The sequence below is a fragment of the Abrus precatorius genome, unplaced genomic scaffold (assembly GCF_003935025.1).
Source record: "Abrus precatorius isolate BTA unplaced genomic scaffold, Abrus_2018 Scaffold9, whole genome shotgun sequence".
Taxonomy (NCBI): Eukaryota; Viridiplantae; Streptophyta; class Magnoliopsida; order Fabales; family Fabaceae; genus Abrus; species Abrus precatorius.
In genome coordinates, this window is record NW_020874439.1 from 28,714,315 (window position 1) to 28,732,476 (window position 18,162).

The 18,162-nt window shown below is 30.2% G+C and overlaps 3 protein-coding genes across 7 annotated transcripts; 2 read left to right on the forward strand and 1 right to left on the reverse strand.

Moving 5' to 3' along the window:
* Positions 1–1,895: 1,895 nt before the first annotated feature.
* LOC113849663 (VAN3-binding protein-like) lies at positions 1,896–5,780 on the reverse strand. 3 transcript variants are annotated; one of them, XM_027479724.1, is made up of 8 exons: positions 5,278–5,780; positions 4,947–5,079; positions 4,476–4,814; positions 3,694–4,078; positions 3,030–3,209; positions 2,825–2,874; positions 2,689–2,746; positions 1,897–2,258 (listed from the first exon to the last, which is right to left on the reverse strand). In XM_027479724.1, the coding sequence occupies exons 3-8, from the start codon at positions 4,746–4,748 to the stop codon at positions 2,020–2,022; spliced, it is 1,185 nt and encodes a 394-aa protein (XP_027335525.1). In that variant the 5' UTR covers positions 4,749–4,814; positions 4,947–5,079; positions 5,278–5,780; the 3' UTR covers positions 1,897–2,019. The 3 variants fall into 3 exon arrangements, with proteins under 3 accessions (XP_027335524.1, XP_027335525.1, XP_027335523.1); XM_027479723.1 differs by having other exon boundaries at positions 1,896–2,258; positions 4,947–5,780; XM_027479722.1 differs by lacking the exon at positions 5,278–5,780 and having other exon boundaries at positions 1,940–2,258; positions 4,476–5,248.
* A 4,232-nt stretch (positions 5,781–10,012) lies between these two features.
* Positions 10,013–11,332, forward strand: LOC113851353. Of its 3 annotated transcripts, XR_003502208.1 has the most exons (3): positions 10,013–10,154; positions 10,261–10,413; positions 10,633–11,332. XR_003502208.1 is itself a non-coding variant. In XM_027481817.1 (2 exons), exon 1 carries the CDS (start codon positions 10,255–10,257, stop codon positions 10,411–10,413), a length of 159 nt encoding a protein of 52 aa, XP_027337618.1. In that variant the 3' UTR covers positions 10,633–11,006. The 3 variants fall into 3 exon arrangements, 2 of the variants coding, with proteins under 2 accessions (XP_027337618.1, XP_027337617.1); XM_027481817.1 differs by lacking the exon at positions 10,013–10,154 and having other exon boundaries at positions 10,255–10,413; positions 10,633–11,006; XM_027481816.1 differs by lacking the exon at positions 10,013–10,154 and having other exon boundaries at positions 10,255–10,409; positions 10,633–11,006.
* A 3,039-nt stretch (positions 11,333–14,371) lies between these two features.
* LOC113849893 (inositol 2-dehydrogenase) lies at positions 14,372–17,902 on the forward strand. The gene is made up of 7 exons (XM_027480120.1): positions 14,372–14,667; positions 14,994–15,164; positions 15,839–16,003; positions 16,085–16,249; positions 16,747–16,881; positions 17,107–17,204; positions 17,338–17,902. The coding sequence occupies exons 1-7, from the start codon at positions 14,482–14,484 to the stop codon at positions 17,537–17,539; spliced, it is 1,122 nt and encodes a 373-aa protein (XP_027335921.1). The 5' UTR covers positions 14,372–14,481; the 3' UTR covers positions 17,540–17,902.
* The last annotated feature ends 260 nt before the right edge of the window (positions 17,903–18,162 follow it).

An 18,162-nucleotide genomic window follows, 5' to 3' on the forward strand; every position in this document is an offset into this window, starting at 1 on the left:
TTGTGTCATGCACTTTAGGTCTCGAGATTGCTTTCTTCTGTTTTGACTTATCTTTCCTTTCTTGCATTTTAGTAATGATATTCTTGTGTATTATATTATCAAATTAAAGTAACTAAAAAACAATTTAAAATATATATTATGATCTTTTAAAATTTATTACATTTTATAAATTTAAAAAGAGTAAAACTATTAAAAATAAATCTTTTATTATATTAAATGAATAGATAACTTGTGAATTTTAAAAAATAAAATTTAAAAATAAATTTTTAATATAAAAAAATACAATAAATATTATTTTTCTAATAAAAATTTATTATTATTAGCTGTTTATTCTCAATTTCTTTTAATGTTAACAAAATCCTTACAAAAATCAATTTTTAAAAGTGATTCTATTTGAATTTTTTTTAAAAACGCTCATTCAAAAAGCTATATTCATAAATTATAATAAGAGAAATGAGTTCTTTTAAAACAAAAGTAGGACTAGAAATTAGTTATAGAAATTGCAAAATAAAAGAAATACTTGTTCTAAAAGTTATATTCATAAATTATCTTTTAGTTACAATTGATTCCCACAAAATGGTGTTGGGAGTGGAAAGATGAGACAAAATAATTTTAGTAAGATTTATAAATTATAATTAAGATAAGCAGTCTTCAAAAAGGTTTTCTTTTTTATGGTTCAGTTCAAAGAGCCTTAATAAATTGAAATTTTCCGTTAAATGGTTTTTAATAAGCTGTAATGGTATGTTTGGTTGTGGAGAAGAAAGAAGAAAAAATCAGATGATGGTGCTTCTTTTTTTTTTGTTTAATTGAAGAGAGGATGAAAAGAAAGAGAAAAAAATTAAAAAAAAATTAAAAAAAAATTCCTCTCCTTTACTCAATAATTCAAAATTTATTTTCTTCCTTTTTTTTTCAAGATTTTTTCCCCTCTTCATTTATTTTCTTTCCACTCGAACAAGAAAAGGGTGGGTTAGAGATCTTTATTGACAAAAACATAAGCGTGTTATTTGGGTTTAGGACCGCCAACCCAATCTATTCATGCACCAACTCGTCAACGCCTATAAATACAAGTATTAAATAGGTAAAAACACTTCTAATTACTACCCTCTGCCACTTTCCTGACTTCGGCCCAAATGTATCATTGCTTTCACATTCCACCTTAATTTGCTTCAACGTTTATTTTTAAAATCAATTTACTTAAAAGTTTTAATCACATAAATTATATTTATAAAATTTAATATTAGTTTAAAATTATTTAATACCTTATTCATACACGTCAAATTTAACATAATATATATATATATATATATAAAGAATTTTAATAATAATTTTTTAGTTGTTTAATTTTAACAAAATTTAACATAAATAATTTAAATAATATATAATTATAATTATAATTTAACAGTTAAATTAGTAAAATTTATCTTTATATTAAGTTGTTGATGGTGTAAGAATGAATGTAATTTATATCAATATAATTTAATCCCCTTCCTATATATATTATAAGTACTTTAAAAAAAAGTTAAAGTTCTTTATTTTTTCAGAATTATTTAACTTTTTTTAAAAAGAATTAATCAAAATAACTGTGTTAAAAAATGTGTTTAAAAAAGTGCATCAATGCAGGCGCCTAGCATTCTTCATCAGCACTTCTAATTTGAGATCACGACCGCCGCACACTTGCATCACCAATACAATACATAAAGAACTTGAGCTTCTGATTATAATTGTGATAATTCTACACTCTTCATCTTCCTTGTCTGTTATATGTATATATGTCATACTCTTCCACATTCTAAGAATCCTACCAGGCTCTAATAATTTCATATTAATTCAATTACACATCCCTTTCTTGAAAAAATTCCATTTTAATTGTTATGATGATTTATGAACTTGAAATACGAAGGAAATGAACCCCATTGCTTTATAAGAGTACAGTGTTTGGCAAAATTTTGTCCTACTCTGCTAGATAGATACACATACATAATTTGTATACGTATACATATACAATACAACTCAAACAAGTCATATGGTGGTGCTAATGCTTAAAAATTCTAGAGAACGCTCTGTTGCTTCAACAGAGTTGACTCGACGAAGTAGATCCCCTATCCCATCAACCCATCTCTGCTTGTGGAGTTTAGTATTGCATTTGAACTCTAGAAGACCTTGTGCAGTTTTGAGGCCAAAGTAAAACTCTTCCGATGTTTCCCTTTCTTTTCTGTATGGCCATGCACCATCTTTATCACAGACTCCATAAACCACACCTAGTACAATAATCAAAGTTAGGATTACTCATTATTCTAATAAAGAAAGGAATAGTATCATGGATAGACTAGCAAAATCAATGTGAACATTACCAAGATATGATTTAATTTTAATTGGACACAAAACCTAAGTGCAACTTTTTAGGTGTTTTTAGTGTTGTTTATCCATTAAAATCAAAGCTTTATCTCAATAAAAAGTCTGTATTTAATGTTATCCCAATTATCAAGATAAAATTTTTAATTTTAGTTGACAAACAGTATTAAAAGCATATAAAAAAATTTCACCTAAATTTTTTCCTTTAATCAGAGAACAACCTCAAAAGCCCTTGAGAAACTGCACTTAGTTTTTTTTCCTCTAACGATGCCAATGGATGCTTGGATAAAGATGGGTATGCGATTGATAGAGTTTTTAATTTGAGAAAATGTTTACATTTATTCTTTTTGGAGAAGGCTCCTCCAACATGCTTGCTTTTGATCTTGATTTTGACCTGAATTCAAAAGGAGAATTAAAAAATTCTTTCCTTGAAATCACATGAATATTTGTTTAATTCGGGATTTAAGCATACCTGACACTTCTTGTTGATGTAAACAGAAACATGCTTCAATCGTAACACACCTGAAAAAGTAAAGCTAAACAGTCTTAGAAATGGTGACAATCAAATCCAATGCAGCAAATTCCTATTAATTGATCACATGTATTCGTGTATATATTCGTGTACTTCTTGATCTTTAAAATTAAAACTTGACTATAGTGGAGAATGTCATCATCACCTTTTCGTGTGAGCTGCAATAAATCTCCCACACATGGAGGATGATGTTCACTCATGTGACTTTCTAAAGCAGGATGCCAATGAGATTGCGGTATTTGTACCCTATCATAGGGACTTATAGATGCATTCCTCTTTGCTTCGTTTGGCAATCTTGCTTTTAGAGCTGCTTCTCCTCGCAAAGCTAATTTTGTCAAGCAAAAATAAAAACGAATTTAATCGGTGAATCATCAACAACTTATTCTATAACAACGCTTACAGACACTCTCAAATTGGTAATGCTTTCTTTATTAGGAGAAATAATCACATTATTATCACTGAAGTCCTATATCCACCACAAATATAATTAAAGAAGAACCTATAAATGTAAAACAATTCTCACTTTACAAGCTAACTTTTGGGACTCAAGTCCAATTTAAGACCTATTAACATATCTTCAAAAATTGGAGTCAAAACGGACTGAGTTAAGCTAAACTTCACTAGACTTGAGCTTACTTCATACTAAACCTGTTTACTTGATATGGGCTCTCTTTTAGGAGCTAGTATGGCCTTTTTGAAGGTTTGGCTTGACCCAAAAGCTTATTTGAAACCTACTTTATAATAAGGCCGAATACACATTAAAAAAATAATTAAAAAAAAGAAAAACCAAACAGGCATTAAGCAAGAACCTGTTGCAGCTGCAGCAGTAAGAGTCATTAGATCACCCGGGGTATGAATATCAACTGCAGATTTTACAGTAGAAGCCACATGATCATGATCAGCTCCGGCTAGTTCAGCCAATTCAATGCAATGTGATGCCAAGAGTTGTGTGGCTGAAGCCAGAGCAAGGTTCAACTTTGAATGAGAGTCACTAGAGTCCTCTGCTGCAGCTACAGCAGCCAACGCTGAAGCTAGCCCAGCAATGGACACAGCAGAATGCACACGAGCGTTTTCTAGACGAGCCCTATCTTTCTTCCTCACAGTTATATTAGCATTCCCATGATGCCTCTGATGAAACCATTTTCCAATAGTTCCCATCTTTCGACAATTCGCAAAAGGTATGATCTTCCCTGTCTGCAAAAGAAAGAGTAGAAAGACAAAATAGTACATGTTTTTATACACTTGAATTTCAATGTTCTAACATGTATACTTATCATGTGGGGGTTTGTCTAAGTTATCCATGGAGTACACAATCCCATCTTTAGTGGATTAATGAAATAAAGACATTATATTGAAAATTGTATGAACATTTTATAGACAAAAATCTTGGGAGTTCACTATTACAAACCCCAAAACATACCCATATTTGGGCTTTGGTAATTGGAAATCAGCCGGTAATTTTGGTAACACTTTTTTTATTAATCAATAGTCATTTAGATTTATGGAAGATGATGAGATTAAGAGATGCAAATCATGCAATCAAATAATGAATGCAAATGGGCATTGCATGATGAGAAGGGGCGTGTCTTACTACTAGCTGAGGTGCCAAAATAGCTTCTGGCAACGTGGCTTGATTCTTATCATTGAAAGTATGCTTCTGTTTTTCTAAAAGAGCCTTTGAAATTTCTGCAGCAGAGAGACTCCAAGACCTGGATAAGAACTCCATTGGCTCATGTGGGGTAGGTGGCTGAGGTATGGCAGGTAATGATGAGACAAGTTTGAGTTCATCATTTTCTTGCACATCCTCTAACTCTAACCCATGCCATGAACCAATTTTGCGAGGTGGAAAAAACCCACCTTCCATTTTGGTTTCTTTCAATATGTCTCCAACCAAGTACCGAATGAATGCTCAAGTCAAGAACTTGGGATCCTTTATATGCACATAACACGACCCAAGAAGCAGAAAAAAGGTTAGTTCCAACTTCTGATTATATAGACTATATTATTGGTTCACGGGAGCTAAAATAGGCAAAGGCAAAAGTTTGGTGCGATTTGATAGTACCGGCTGAGAAGTTGCTTATGGACTCGGAGTACTGTTTCAGTGTTTGTGCACAACAGCAACATATAATAAGTACTTCCAAAGTATCCTTTGCAAACCGTGCCTTATTTTCCAAACTCTTCACTGAACTGATCGTCTAAAAGAAGAAGTGATCAATAAAAGAATACAACAAAACATCTTAGCAAACTTTAAATTTTAGAAAGCACATTAGAAAAATCCATTGAGAAAACCCAACTAAGGCCCTTATAAACTTCAATGGGAGAATCCATAATATATAACAATCAGATTTCCCATGGTAAAAAAAATTAAAATTTAGAGAGATAAAGAGACCAACTTTACAGAGCTTGCAATCTCAACAGAAGATTTTAACCAAGCTAGCTACCGCAACTTGAATCTCAAATAAAAGCGATAGCTTAGAAGCAATGAGGCAGAACGGATTACATGAACACTAATCTAAATATTGTGCTTTGGACCGCCATGAATTCAGGTAGAAGTTGATTAAAGAATCGGAGACAATGGGGTGTTCACGAAGCTCAAAAAACAAATTATACTATAAATTTAATAAGACATAGTCCTTAATAACCGGGCATTGGTTCGTAGGACTCATGCAAAGCACTGTTGTCGATGAATGAAACATTATTAATATTAATTTAAAACAAAGACTATTAAGATGTGTCGTGAAGAAGAAGGGTAGGTAGTTTGGGTTGTTGGAAAATGGAATAAAGTGGGTGAACGGGAAGGACCAGTGTCTATAATCACAACATTGTATGGACCTTAGACTGGACGGCGGTGGGGGCGGTTTCGTTATCGTATATTAGTATGTTGCTAATTCCCAGCTCCCCGTGACACTAACCTTTGCAATTCCCGGGGGTGTCAACAAATACAAATATTTTCAATTATGCTATTTTGACACTTTCTATTTTTTATATTTTTTCACATTATTAATATTTTCGTATCTCATCCACTTCCACCTTTCATGATTAAGAAAAAAAAATCTCTCTTTTCTTTTTAAATATAAATGTGTGAAATGTATCAAATATATGGATGATTGCCTTTTTTTCTTTTTACATTTTGTCTGTATTTATATATGTACATGATACTTGTTGGTTCTATTCTTAGAAATAAAGACTAGGACTTATTTTATAAATGAATCAACTTGTTTTCGATTTCAAATGTAAGGAAAAAAATAAATTATGCTTAAAAATTAGTTAATCTCATTTAATGTTCTTAATTTTATCTAAAAAATAAACTTAAACTTTTAATATGCCTTTGATGATATTTATTGCATAGAAAAATAAGTTATTTAAAGATGATATAAATTTTTTATTAATATTAAATAACATTAGTTGATGGTTAAAGTTGTTATAGTAAGTGTTAATATTAAATGAAAAAAAAATTATGAGAAAATTTTAAATTTTGGAAACTCGTCTCAAGTAAAATTTTCTCTTTTCATTTTAAAAGTTGTATGAAATTGTTGATGTTATATCTTGAAAATTAAAAAAGATTAAAAATAAATTTGGAATTAAATGAAAATAGTTTAAGAATAATTTTATTAAAAAGTGTTAAATTAATTAAGATTTGCTTGTATTTTAAATCACCATGCTTCAGTTTAGATTTGTTTATATTTGAAACTGAAAAGAGTATATTTTATAAAAAATAATTATGTTTAAGTTTGATAAGATTAATATAGATTTCAAATATAGGTGGCATCTAAAATACTACAATATCCATTAATTTCTATACCTATATTTTAAAATTTACTTCTTCCTGTAATCCTGATTTTATATTTATGAGTTAATAAATTTGGTAAAAAAATTAAAAATAAAACTTTCTTAATTTATAAGCAACTTTAAAAACTAAAACATTCAATGATATAATAGAAAGTTAAGTATTATTTTTTTTATTAAAATTTAAAAATATAAATTATTTTCTCAATTTTTAATACAATCTTAAACATAAAAAAGAGAAAGAGAGAATAAGACAAAATAAGTATTGATATAACTATTTTTTTAATTTGTATATAACAAATTTTTGTTAAAAATGATATAGTATTATAAAATGTAATACATTAATAATATTAAATACTATAGTTTTAATATAAAATTATAATTTATGAACTTTTTATTGTGCATCACACGTTAAAAAAAACCATGAATACAATTGGTGTGTCATTTCCTTTCTTTTCTTTTACTCTTTTGTTGTTGGTGACAGTTAACATGCATAAGCTTTCGAAAATCCATCTAACAATTGGTCCAGTTAGGCTAATGTTGCGTCAGAGTATTAGAGGTTATCGTGCAAGTTAGGCACATAATCGATCATGTGACTGTGTCATCGTATGAGGATTGAGGAACAATTGGATGTCCACGACATATATCTGATACCAAAATAACTGAAAATGACTTCTAACCAACCACATAATGGCATATACATTATAAGGCATCCAACTTTCCATTACTGCTAGAACCAAAAAGCTTTTAAGTGGCCCCAAAACTAATTTGTGTAGCACCAATATGATGTATTATTCCATCAGAGTAAAGGAATTGGCCATGATTTGACTCATAATATATATATAAAAAACTAAATGTTTCGTAAGATTGAATCTTCCCGTGGTTTCATGCAAATAAACCAATCTTAGATGCCATTTTATAACTTGGCATTTACAAACATCTTATGAATTCGATTAATTATCAATTTATCAACTTCACAAACTTGGGAAAGTACATTTTGTAGATGAAGCTGAAATAAATATTGAAGTTTAAAACTGAAGTTGATCAATTCGTGTAAATCTCCGTTGCCATAGGCATCCTAGCTAGTATAAAGTGTTGCGAGAAAGTGAAAGGCATTATCTGCCTGGGCAAAGCTAGTTTGGCATGACATCGTCCACTCACTAAAGTCAAGAAGCTTATCCATCCATAGATTCCTTTTTTACTTGCTCTAGTCCTTTTTTCTAAGATTTTCTTTTTGCTATTAATTATTAATCTATGTTTTATTAATTTTGCTTTATTTTTTAGTAACTAATTAACTAGTTATTTGACCAGAGTTTACATTGGAACAAAATGAACGCATAATCTCAAATTAAGGATTGATGATAGCAATATTCTTCATGTGTGTAGTGTGTAATTTTTTTATGAAATTAAATTCAAATAATTGACTGATTGAGATGTGCTTAAATTAATCTAACTACATATTTATATTTGAACCTGTGTTTTTAATTGATAAGTACCATAACTGATTTTAACTTTAAAACAAATGAGAAGCTTATTAGTTGGCCACTAAAAGTTTTCTTCTGTGTGTAGTAATTTATCATTTCTATTTTACTTTATGAAAATGCTCGATGTAACGTTTTTTAGTGGTCAAAGATTTTATTTACTCTGCACTTAATGATTCATTTATAAGGTAATGTTTGATTTAAAGATAAAGATATTAAAACAGAGATACGAAAACACGCGTATTATATTTAACTAGTATTTTGTTGGAGAGACATAGATATAAAAAAACACACACAAATTCAAAAAATATTAATATATCTCTTAAAAGAAGGGATACTAGTGTCCCAGCTCCACAGACATAGAGGTTATACTTTTAAAAATGAAAATATTCCAAATAATTTTGTAAAATTATATACACTATTCTTAATCCTAACTCTCTTTGTTCTCTCTCATAATTTTTATTTAAGTAAGATAGTCATTTCATATTTTTTTTTTCTTTTTATTTATATTTAAACATAATATAAGATGCAGTACATAATATTTTATTATTATTTTTAAATATAATACACAGATATAAATATTAGTGTATCTAACTTTCATTATTTTAGTTCTGTCCATGTTATCTAAAAACGATATCCAAAACGCTACCTTAAGTTGTTCATTTTTAGCATTTACTATACGATGTTGTTTGGGTCACAAAGCATTAACTATACCTTGGTCACTACCCGCTACTGCTAGCCCATGTTTTCAATAGATATGGCCAATCATATCCATATAGAAATGCATTTGGGTTTGGAGAAAGTAAGGCCCAATTCAAAAATTAAGAATGGTTGACCAAAAACAAAAACTAGGAGACAACCCCTTAATTAAATAAAGGTTTATCTGTACTTAGTTCAAAAGTGAATCTACAGTGGATTTGATTATATTGTCTCCTCTTTGAATTTTGTTGTATTGCCTTAGACTGAGTTGGGCTTTGATATTTATTAATCAAACATCTTGGACAAAAAGAGAAATTGAAGGGTTAAATAGAAAGTTAAGATTATTTAGTTTAACAAAGAAAGAAGAAATCTCGTGCTTTTTTTAAATGGTTTAAATTTGTTTAAGAACTACGTAACCAAAGTTACCAAACTGTGATTAGACCTTTTTTCTTTCATTTATTGTAATGGTGATTATTAAAGCAACAAATTATTATATTGATTTTTATCAATTTTTTATTTGTCCTCTTTTTTCATTTTTCTTTAATTAGGCAACATGTAAGAATTACACAAGTAAGATTTTTAGATTATTTAATTTTTTTATTTTTCAAACTTTCAAACAAAATAAAGGATTTTCATCACTTTCTCTCCCTCTTTTAAATTATTTTTTATATTTTTAAATGTTAAATTATTTTAACCTTTTATGTCTATGTACATATTAAAATAATTTAAAGATTTTACTTAAATATCTTTTGATTCTTTAAAATATATTCCTAGAAATTATTTTATTAGTTTTAATTCATGCATTTTTTAAAAAATATTAATTTTAATCTGTCACTAGTATATTTCACAAAAAATAACATGTAGTATAAAAATTGATATATGACAATATGAATTAATTATATCATCATTGACTAAAAATGAAACTATTAATTTTAAATATAGAAATAAAAAAAACAAAATTTAATATATTTTAAAGGATTAAAAATATCTTTAATCCTAAAAATTTATGTAGTACTCATAAAAATACGAAAATTTTCATTTATACATATCTTACTAACAAGGTGTGTACTGTGTTATACGTGTATCAGTATGTGTACCCGTATTCGGGCCGTATCCGTGTTGGCGTAAGGAGCTTCCTTGGTTAAAAATATGGAAAAAAATGGAAAATGAGAGTGCAAATGCAAAATCGTTTCATATATTGGGTTAGAGAACAGGAGAAGCTTCCTTCCTTACCTTGACAGTGCAGCAAACGACAAAACACTGAGTGGGAACGTTTTCTGTTTGAGAGTTTGGTCGACATGCCTGTAAGTAGATCTGGTTCGGTTCGGTTGGGACAAATATGATGTTGTTAGGGTTTTCAATTTTGGGATTAGGACTAATCGGATTGTGATTTGTAATGTTACGATGCAGATTAGAAGCTTAGTAGAGGTGGAGCCACCAAGCCCACTCAGATACTTGATCGGAGCCGCCGTTATGATGATCGGAGTCGTGTTACCCGTCGGCTACATGATGTTCCGTAACAAGCGCGTTCCCTCTTCTTCCTCTTACTCCAAACAGACGTAGGTGTGCCCTTTCTTTTTTCAATTCTTTGTTTTTATTTTAATTTTTATTTCGTGCGGCTCATAAAAATCACCCAATTCCTTATAATGCTGCGGTTAGTGAGATGAAAAAGGAGGTGTTTTTATTATTATTATTGTTGTTTTTATATTTATCATCAAATTAGAGTCAGTAGATCAAATCGAAGGAGTATTTGGGTGGGACTAATTTTGATTGCTATTTCAGGAACAAGGTTTTGATTTGATATAGAGACATGATGGTGATGGTGGTGATAAGGGGAGAAGCCTGTGGTTTAGTGGATATGTTTGGAGGGGGTGATTGATTAGATTAGAGGCTTCAACAGATCTACAATTTGTTGTTCAATTGTATATGCATTTTGACATCCCAAATGTGGTTGTTCACCTGATTCTAAATTCCTATACATGCTGATTGTCTTCCCATCTTTACTCCTGGTATTCGGTATTGTGTAGCACAGAAAATTTCAATGCACGTGATTTGGTTTTAATTTGTTTATTTAATTTTTTTTTTTAACTTTTAAGCAAGAAGGAAGACTTGAGTGTTGATGCTGGCCTTGACTATTTGATCAATTGGTCTTTTTCTGTGAGGATGCTCGAGTCTTGTGAATTTGTATTGGTTTAGGGAGTATGAACTTGAGGTTAGGCAGTGATCTTTCAAATATGTGAATCCTTTCAGTTACTGGCTTTCACTATTTGGATGATTTCATATATAGATAACTTCTGCTAGTTGAAAGATTTGTGGGTATCCTGTTAGAAATGTTAGTGACATTTTAGTTTGATAAGGGTAGTAACTTTTATTTTATTAATGTAGAAAGACTGTAATAGCAGTGTATGTCATATTAGCTAGAATAGTCACGATTATTTAGTAGGGTGAATGTTTTCATGGTTTATTACCCAGATATATTGATAGTAAACTTATAAATTGAGGTGGTGTTGGAGTGAGAAACTGTGAAAGACATGAAAGGGTGCAATGTAGCACTTGGCTTTCGAGGTGGTGATAGAGTACGTTTGACAACAACATGACTTTAAGCGCCCAATATTTTTGTAAAAGATTTTGCCCTTGAGCTCTATTCGAGTACAACGTGTGACTAGATTAGCTGTCCTTGTAGAAGTTACTGTCAGCAAATTTTGGCTATCACAGTATTGGTATGATTTTGGTTTTGTTGGAAGTTCTAGATTATCAGCATGAAACAATCAAGATTTTTTTGAATAAGAAATTTTAGATTAAAAGAGGAAGCATAGGATGTACTAGTATGGAGATTTCAAATATGGAGGAAAAACCCTCCCTCCCTCCTTCCACCAATAAATAAATAAATATGACTAGCAAAAAGTCTTGAAAGGTTAGCTGATGACAATGGATTACTTAATTGACAATTACACTTTTTTTATTGTTAAGGATGTGAATGTTATGATAAGTGGAAAATGCAAGGATGTTTCATTCAGCTGTTTAATGCACCTGCACCATCCGTTTAATAGGCTCATAAATTAGTGGAAATATTTGCAGTGGTCTTGTCCGGCTTATAACAGAACTACTTATTTTCGTGACGCGATAACTACCTAATGCGGGTATGCAAACAATAAAAGTGTGACATACAAAATTTGCATGCTATACAAACTACTCTTGAGTTTTTGACTACATTAATATATAAATTAATTTAAACAGTTAATAAGAACTATACCGAAAGAGGAGGGGTTTAACTCTGAAAATAATTTACTTTTACTCCACGGATTAACGACTGTATTTGAAAAGAACCTTTGGAGTAAGTCTCCAATGGCCATTAGCTTTTAGAACTGTCTGATAAAGCGGTAATCAGATGTTGTTATTGACCATTTTAGATTAACGATGGCAATTGAATTTGGACCTAAAGATAGGAGCGTGCAAAATAACTAGTTTTACAAGTTCAATCTAAAACTAAATCTATCCCAAATTATAACAAGCTGGATTATTAAATCAACTGGAACTAAAAACCATTAAATTCAAAATTGGTTGGTTAAATGGATCTTGAAGATCCAAATACGTGTGACCATGGGGGCTTGGGCATTTGACCGACGCCATTCATTCGTCCTCTTTGTTTTCCTCAAAAAGGATACGCGACTTTTGTTGGAGCCGGAAGTGTGGATATGAAAAGAAAAATTCATAAGAACAACGTGAGGAATGCTAGGAAAAAAAAAACTATAAAAATTGCATGAGTTTTAATTTTTTTTACTTAATTATATATCATAATGACATGACAATAATGAACTAAACTTTCGTCATTTAATTCATCACTTAACTAAGTACAATTAATGATATAGACTAAATTTTAATTTATAAAGATGAAAAATATAATTAAGTATAAATTTGCATGCCCTTTCTTTTGTTTGACCACGTCATACAATCAATTACAAATGTAAACACGTGTGCATAAAAAGATAATATGAACTTGTTAGTTGAGCTTATAAAAAAAATATACATCATTTCATGGGAAATAAATTCTTTGTAGTTTGTGTGGAAACTGCAACATATAATTTTGTTTTTGTTTAAACAAAAACAATGCCATCTCTTTTAGCCTCTTCTGCTTTCTCTTTCTTTATCTCAACCCCCTTCTCCCACCGAGTTTTCTCTTTCCTTCACCCCTTCCCTTCACTTCCAGCCATAGCCTCTCTCTCCATCCTAACTCCCTTTTCATTTTTTATTTTTTCTCAAATTGCTTTAAGTAAAATTTATTTTATTTTTTTGTATATTTCACTTAAATGAATTAAAATTTGCTTAAATGAAAATGTATTACAAGCTACAGTTCTATCAAAATTGCAGAGGATCTAAATCTCCATTTCATAGTGCTTAAAAATTGACATAACTTATTTCATAAAAAAATATTTTTTAATTTTTATTTTTTAATAAGTTAGTAAATGCCTAAATTATTTTATTTTTAAAAAATTAGTGTATAAAATTTTAATTTTGTAAAATTTTTACTTAAGAAAATGAAAAGAAAAAACAACAAATAAAGTAGGAGTATGAGTATTATTCACTCCTATTCATATTCACACCATATATGTATTATATTTTACCACTTAAATTTGAATTTATTTTTTTGTTAATAATCTTTAATTTCGTACTCAAAACCAATTTTAAAAAATATTTTTTACATTGGAGAACGAAAAGGAAAACCAACAAATAAAACAGGAGTATGAGTATTATATTACTCCTGTTCATATTCACAAAATATATTTATTATATTTTACAACTTAAATTTCAATGTTTTGTAAATAATTTTTTATTAAGTTAAAGGATTTTATTTGTAAAGTTTTTTAATTTGGAATTGGATTATCCTTGAATATTTCTTCATTTAAGTTACCTTTTTTGCTCTTTATCAATGTTCTTTTTATTGACTTATTTATTATTAATATTAATGGTATAATAACATTTTTGTTTTCCAAACAAGTACACAATGAGAAATGATATTTTAGTTAACTAAAATGAGAATAATGAATTTGACTACGGGTACTGAGTATTGGTGGCGAATAATGATATTTATATTGAATATTTATTTTTTAATTAATTTTATAATTTTAAAAATATTTTATTATTTATTTAATATAATAAATATTTTTTATCATTAATAAAAATATTCTTTTAAAAATTTCTCAAAATTAAAAATAATAATACAATGTATTTTTATTTTAAAATTTTAATTTAATATAATAATAATGTAGTATACGACAAAATTTACTAATTATTTTAAAAGATTATCATCAAAGAGAAAAATTATTCATGAAATGATGGTAAAAAATAATGATCTTAATGTATTTTCATAAAAAAAAAGAACTTTTCAGTTTATCGAAAATAAAATAAAATAAATAAATAAGCGTATGTTTGGATTTTAAGACTTACAATTAATAACATTAAAACAAAATCATGTTCATGAAGGTTTAAAAGTGAATTTAAGATTATAATTTTGTCGGATAGGGAACGACCAATGAATGACATCTCTGTTACTCTAGTTATCAGATTTTTGACAAACCAAAGAGTTGAAGAGGTGTTGTAAAATTAGATTAGAAGAACCAGAATTCAGAATCGATGGCCATGGTTGGGTCTATTGTAAAGTACGGAATCATAGGAGTTGGAATGATGGGTAGGGAACATCTGCTGAATTTGTACCATCTTCGCACCGAAGGCGTAGTGGTTGTTGCTATCGCTGACCCTCACCTTCCCTCACAACAACTCGCTCTTGACTTGGCACACTCCTTTAATTGGCCTCTCAAGGTATACAATAACTTCAATTTTCATATTTTATCAGTGTAATTGTCAGCAAGAAAATTAGAAATTATCATAGATGTAAGTTTTAAAATAGATGTACAAAAATTAATATTGACAATTTATGATTAGATGTGTTTATGCATTTTGACTTGGATATATTATTGTTGTTATTATTTTGACTTGGATGTAGAAAATTATTGAGGTTTCATTGGTAAATATTTTGGTTCTATCTGCAATTATCTTGGCAGTATTTACATTTTGCTGATAGTTTAGTTAAGCAGAGAGTGCTACATAGTTAGGTGAATGAATGACTTGAGTTGAAAGTTGTGAAGGTTTTCTCAGGTCACCAGGAGCTGTTGGACAGTGGACTATGTGATGTTTTGGTGGTATCAACTCCTAACATGACCCATCACAGGATACTATTGGACATAATCAATCATTCCAAACCCCATCATGTACTGGTAGAAAAGCCCTTGTGCACCACAGTCTCTCACTGCAAAGAGGTTTGTTATTCCTCCCATAAAATTTGTTGCTGCTTGTAGGCTTAACATTTAGAATGTAATTTTGTATACAGACCAATGAGTGATCTTCATAGGAAAATGTTTGTAACTTTTTATATCTCTTTTATTGTGTTCTCCATCAGGAATTGAGATATGAACTATACTTGTGTTATTTCCTTTATTGTTATCATGTGGCATTGGAATTTTGATATTCTGTATGACTTCATACACAAGTCAAGATGCTGCATAAAAAATGACATAAACTGTTTTTCCTCTGGCAAATGAGTATTGTTATTGTTGGATTCCTTACCGTTAGCTGGGGGATGTCATGAATGACCTTGAGTAACTTGTACTGTACTCTTTCTGCACTGAAGAAGTAGAAAAAGAAATAAATATAGTAATATTTGGTTCTTTGTTGTCGTAGTAAATAATAGAGTAGAATTTGTTTTTGTCCTTACAAAAAAAAGATTAATTAACTCATTGTATGATTGTAATATGTTGTGTTTTTTTTTTTTTTCCAATATGGTTAAGGTAGACAGTAAACTTGATGTGTGCGCTTTTTTTTTAATTATAATTGGACATGTCGATTAGGTAGCAGTAATTGAATTATGCTGTTTGACCCTCTAATATGTTTTTGACAATGTACTAATTTATTGTACTGTATTACTATGGATTAGGTTGTTGATGCTGCTAGAAAAAGACCAGATATATTGGTACAAGTTGGACTGGAATATAGATACATGCCACCTGTTGCAAAGCTGATAGAAATAGTTAAGGGAGGAAGCCTTGGGTGTGTCAGAATGGTAGCAATTCGGGAGCATCGGTTTCCTTTCTTGGTTAAGGTTAGATTTATACTAATTGAAATTACATTACATGTTTTTGTTCTGTTACTGAGACAGCTGAAAGAGTGATACTGGTTATAGGTGAACAATTGGAATCGGTTCAATATTAACTCAGGGGGCACTCTGGTGGAGAAGTGTTGCCACTTCTTTGATCTGATGAGGCTGTTTGTTGGTGCAAATCCTGTTCGTGTGATGGCTTCTGGAGCTGTTGATGTTAATCACAAGGACGAAATATATGATGGAAAGGTAGATTATATACTCCGCTTGAGTTACCATGAGACCAAGCTTCAAACATTAATCTGTCTGGTAATTTGTATGATACCTTGATTAATACTGATTATAATCTCTGTATAGTATTCTTCAATCCAGAAAAGGGAATATGCACCGAGCTTGTTTTCAGCCGTTCAATAATAATGCATAATCCCTTGAACCAATAAGCATTTCAAAGTTCAAACCAAATAGTCTGACAAATGTATAATGGGTAACCTTTTTATAACAGTGAGCACTTGAAAGATTTAGTTAAACAGAATTGGGTTTCCCTGGTGTTTGTGCTTTGTTGGTGAATAACTACTGATTATGACTTTTTTCAATATGAAGATTATGGTATATTCTGTTTTACAAAGTTCACAGGTAAGGACTTAAGCTCATACTGTCACTGTTCTATGCGAAAGCAGTAACTGGGATGGAGTTTTTCTTTAAGCATTATTGTTTTATTTAGGTATTCACTAGTTTACTTTGGGCAGGTGCCAGATATCATTGACAATGCCTATGTTATAGTTGAATTTGACAATGGTTCTCGAGGAATGCTTGACCTTTGTATGTTTGCCGAAGGGAGTAAAAATGAGCAAGAAATATCTGTTGTCGGAGACATCGGAAAGGTGAAGTTCTCCTATCAGCCATTCACTGTACTTATTATGTTTTATAGTATTTCTTGAGGTAACTTCTTGATTAAGATATGATTGAGGTTTATCAATAATGCTTCAGTTTAACATTTCAACAATAGGGTGCATGGTTTAAAACTACAATAAACATTCAACTTGTCTTTCTTGCATGAGTTTCTTTCATGGTAAATGTCAATATGTTACTAAGTATGCTTACGATAGGGAGAAGCCCTTGTTCCTGAGAGTGTTGTGCGGTTTGGTACACGAAAAGCAGCGCGAGACGGTGTCCAGACTTTGAAAGCTGAGGATAATCGAATAAAGTGGGTAGCTTCATTTTTAGTTAAATATTTCATCAATTAACTAAGCTTTGAGATGGTGAAATGAAATTAAATTGGGTCTTATTATAATGGAAAAATATTCCATGTTTTGGATTATTTATTTTGGCCTTTGCAGATATGATGGATTACATCATGGGTCTAGCTATCTAGAACACCTTAACTTCTTGTCTGCAATCAGAGCTAAAGGAGAAAAGGTTCCCAGTGTAGATCTCCAAGATGGATTAATATCTGTTGCTATGGGAGTTGCAGCACAACTCTCTATAGAAAATGGTCGATTTGTTACTATTGAGGAAGTTATGGTTGAACTCAAAATTTGAAGGTGTTTCAACTTGGAAGTGAAAGTAATTGTTGTCTTTGCTGTTGTTACAAAGTGACGCTATCACTCCCTCATGAAAAAGTGCGATATGAATTGTGAAATATACATTTATTTCACATAAACTAGTCTATTTGTAGCGTTAGCTCCTCTATTTTTGCAACTCATTTTATGTAAACTGAAACGGGAATATTATAAGCCAGAACTGCAAGTTTAAGCCAAATAACGGTGCTCTAATATAATTTTAGGATGGAGATGTGATACATATACTTGTTTAGACAGTTACTCTGATGTGTTTTATTAATTACATTTTGCACTGTAATTGTAGAATTTTGCTGAAAATTTGAAACCTGTGTAGGATTTTAGTCATTTTACTCTGATCTCTCTCTCTCTCTTTTCACTCCTTTTTTGTTATTATCCCTTCAGATCAAAACAATAAACTCTACTGAAATCGAAGTTCTTTCTTCTAACTTTGCTACAACCTAACCACTCAATCTAGCAAATTGTCAGGCCCTTTCTCCCAATCTCTTTCTTTTGTGTGGTTTTCATTTTATTTTTCTAGTGGATAATTGTCCAATTAGTCGCAGTTTCTACCACTTCCAGGATTAAATTGTGGTTGTGTTATCT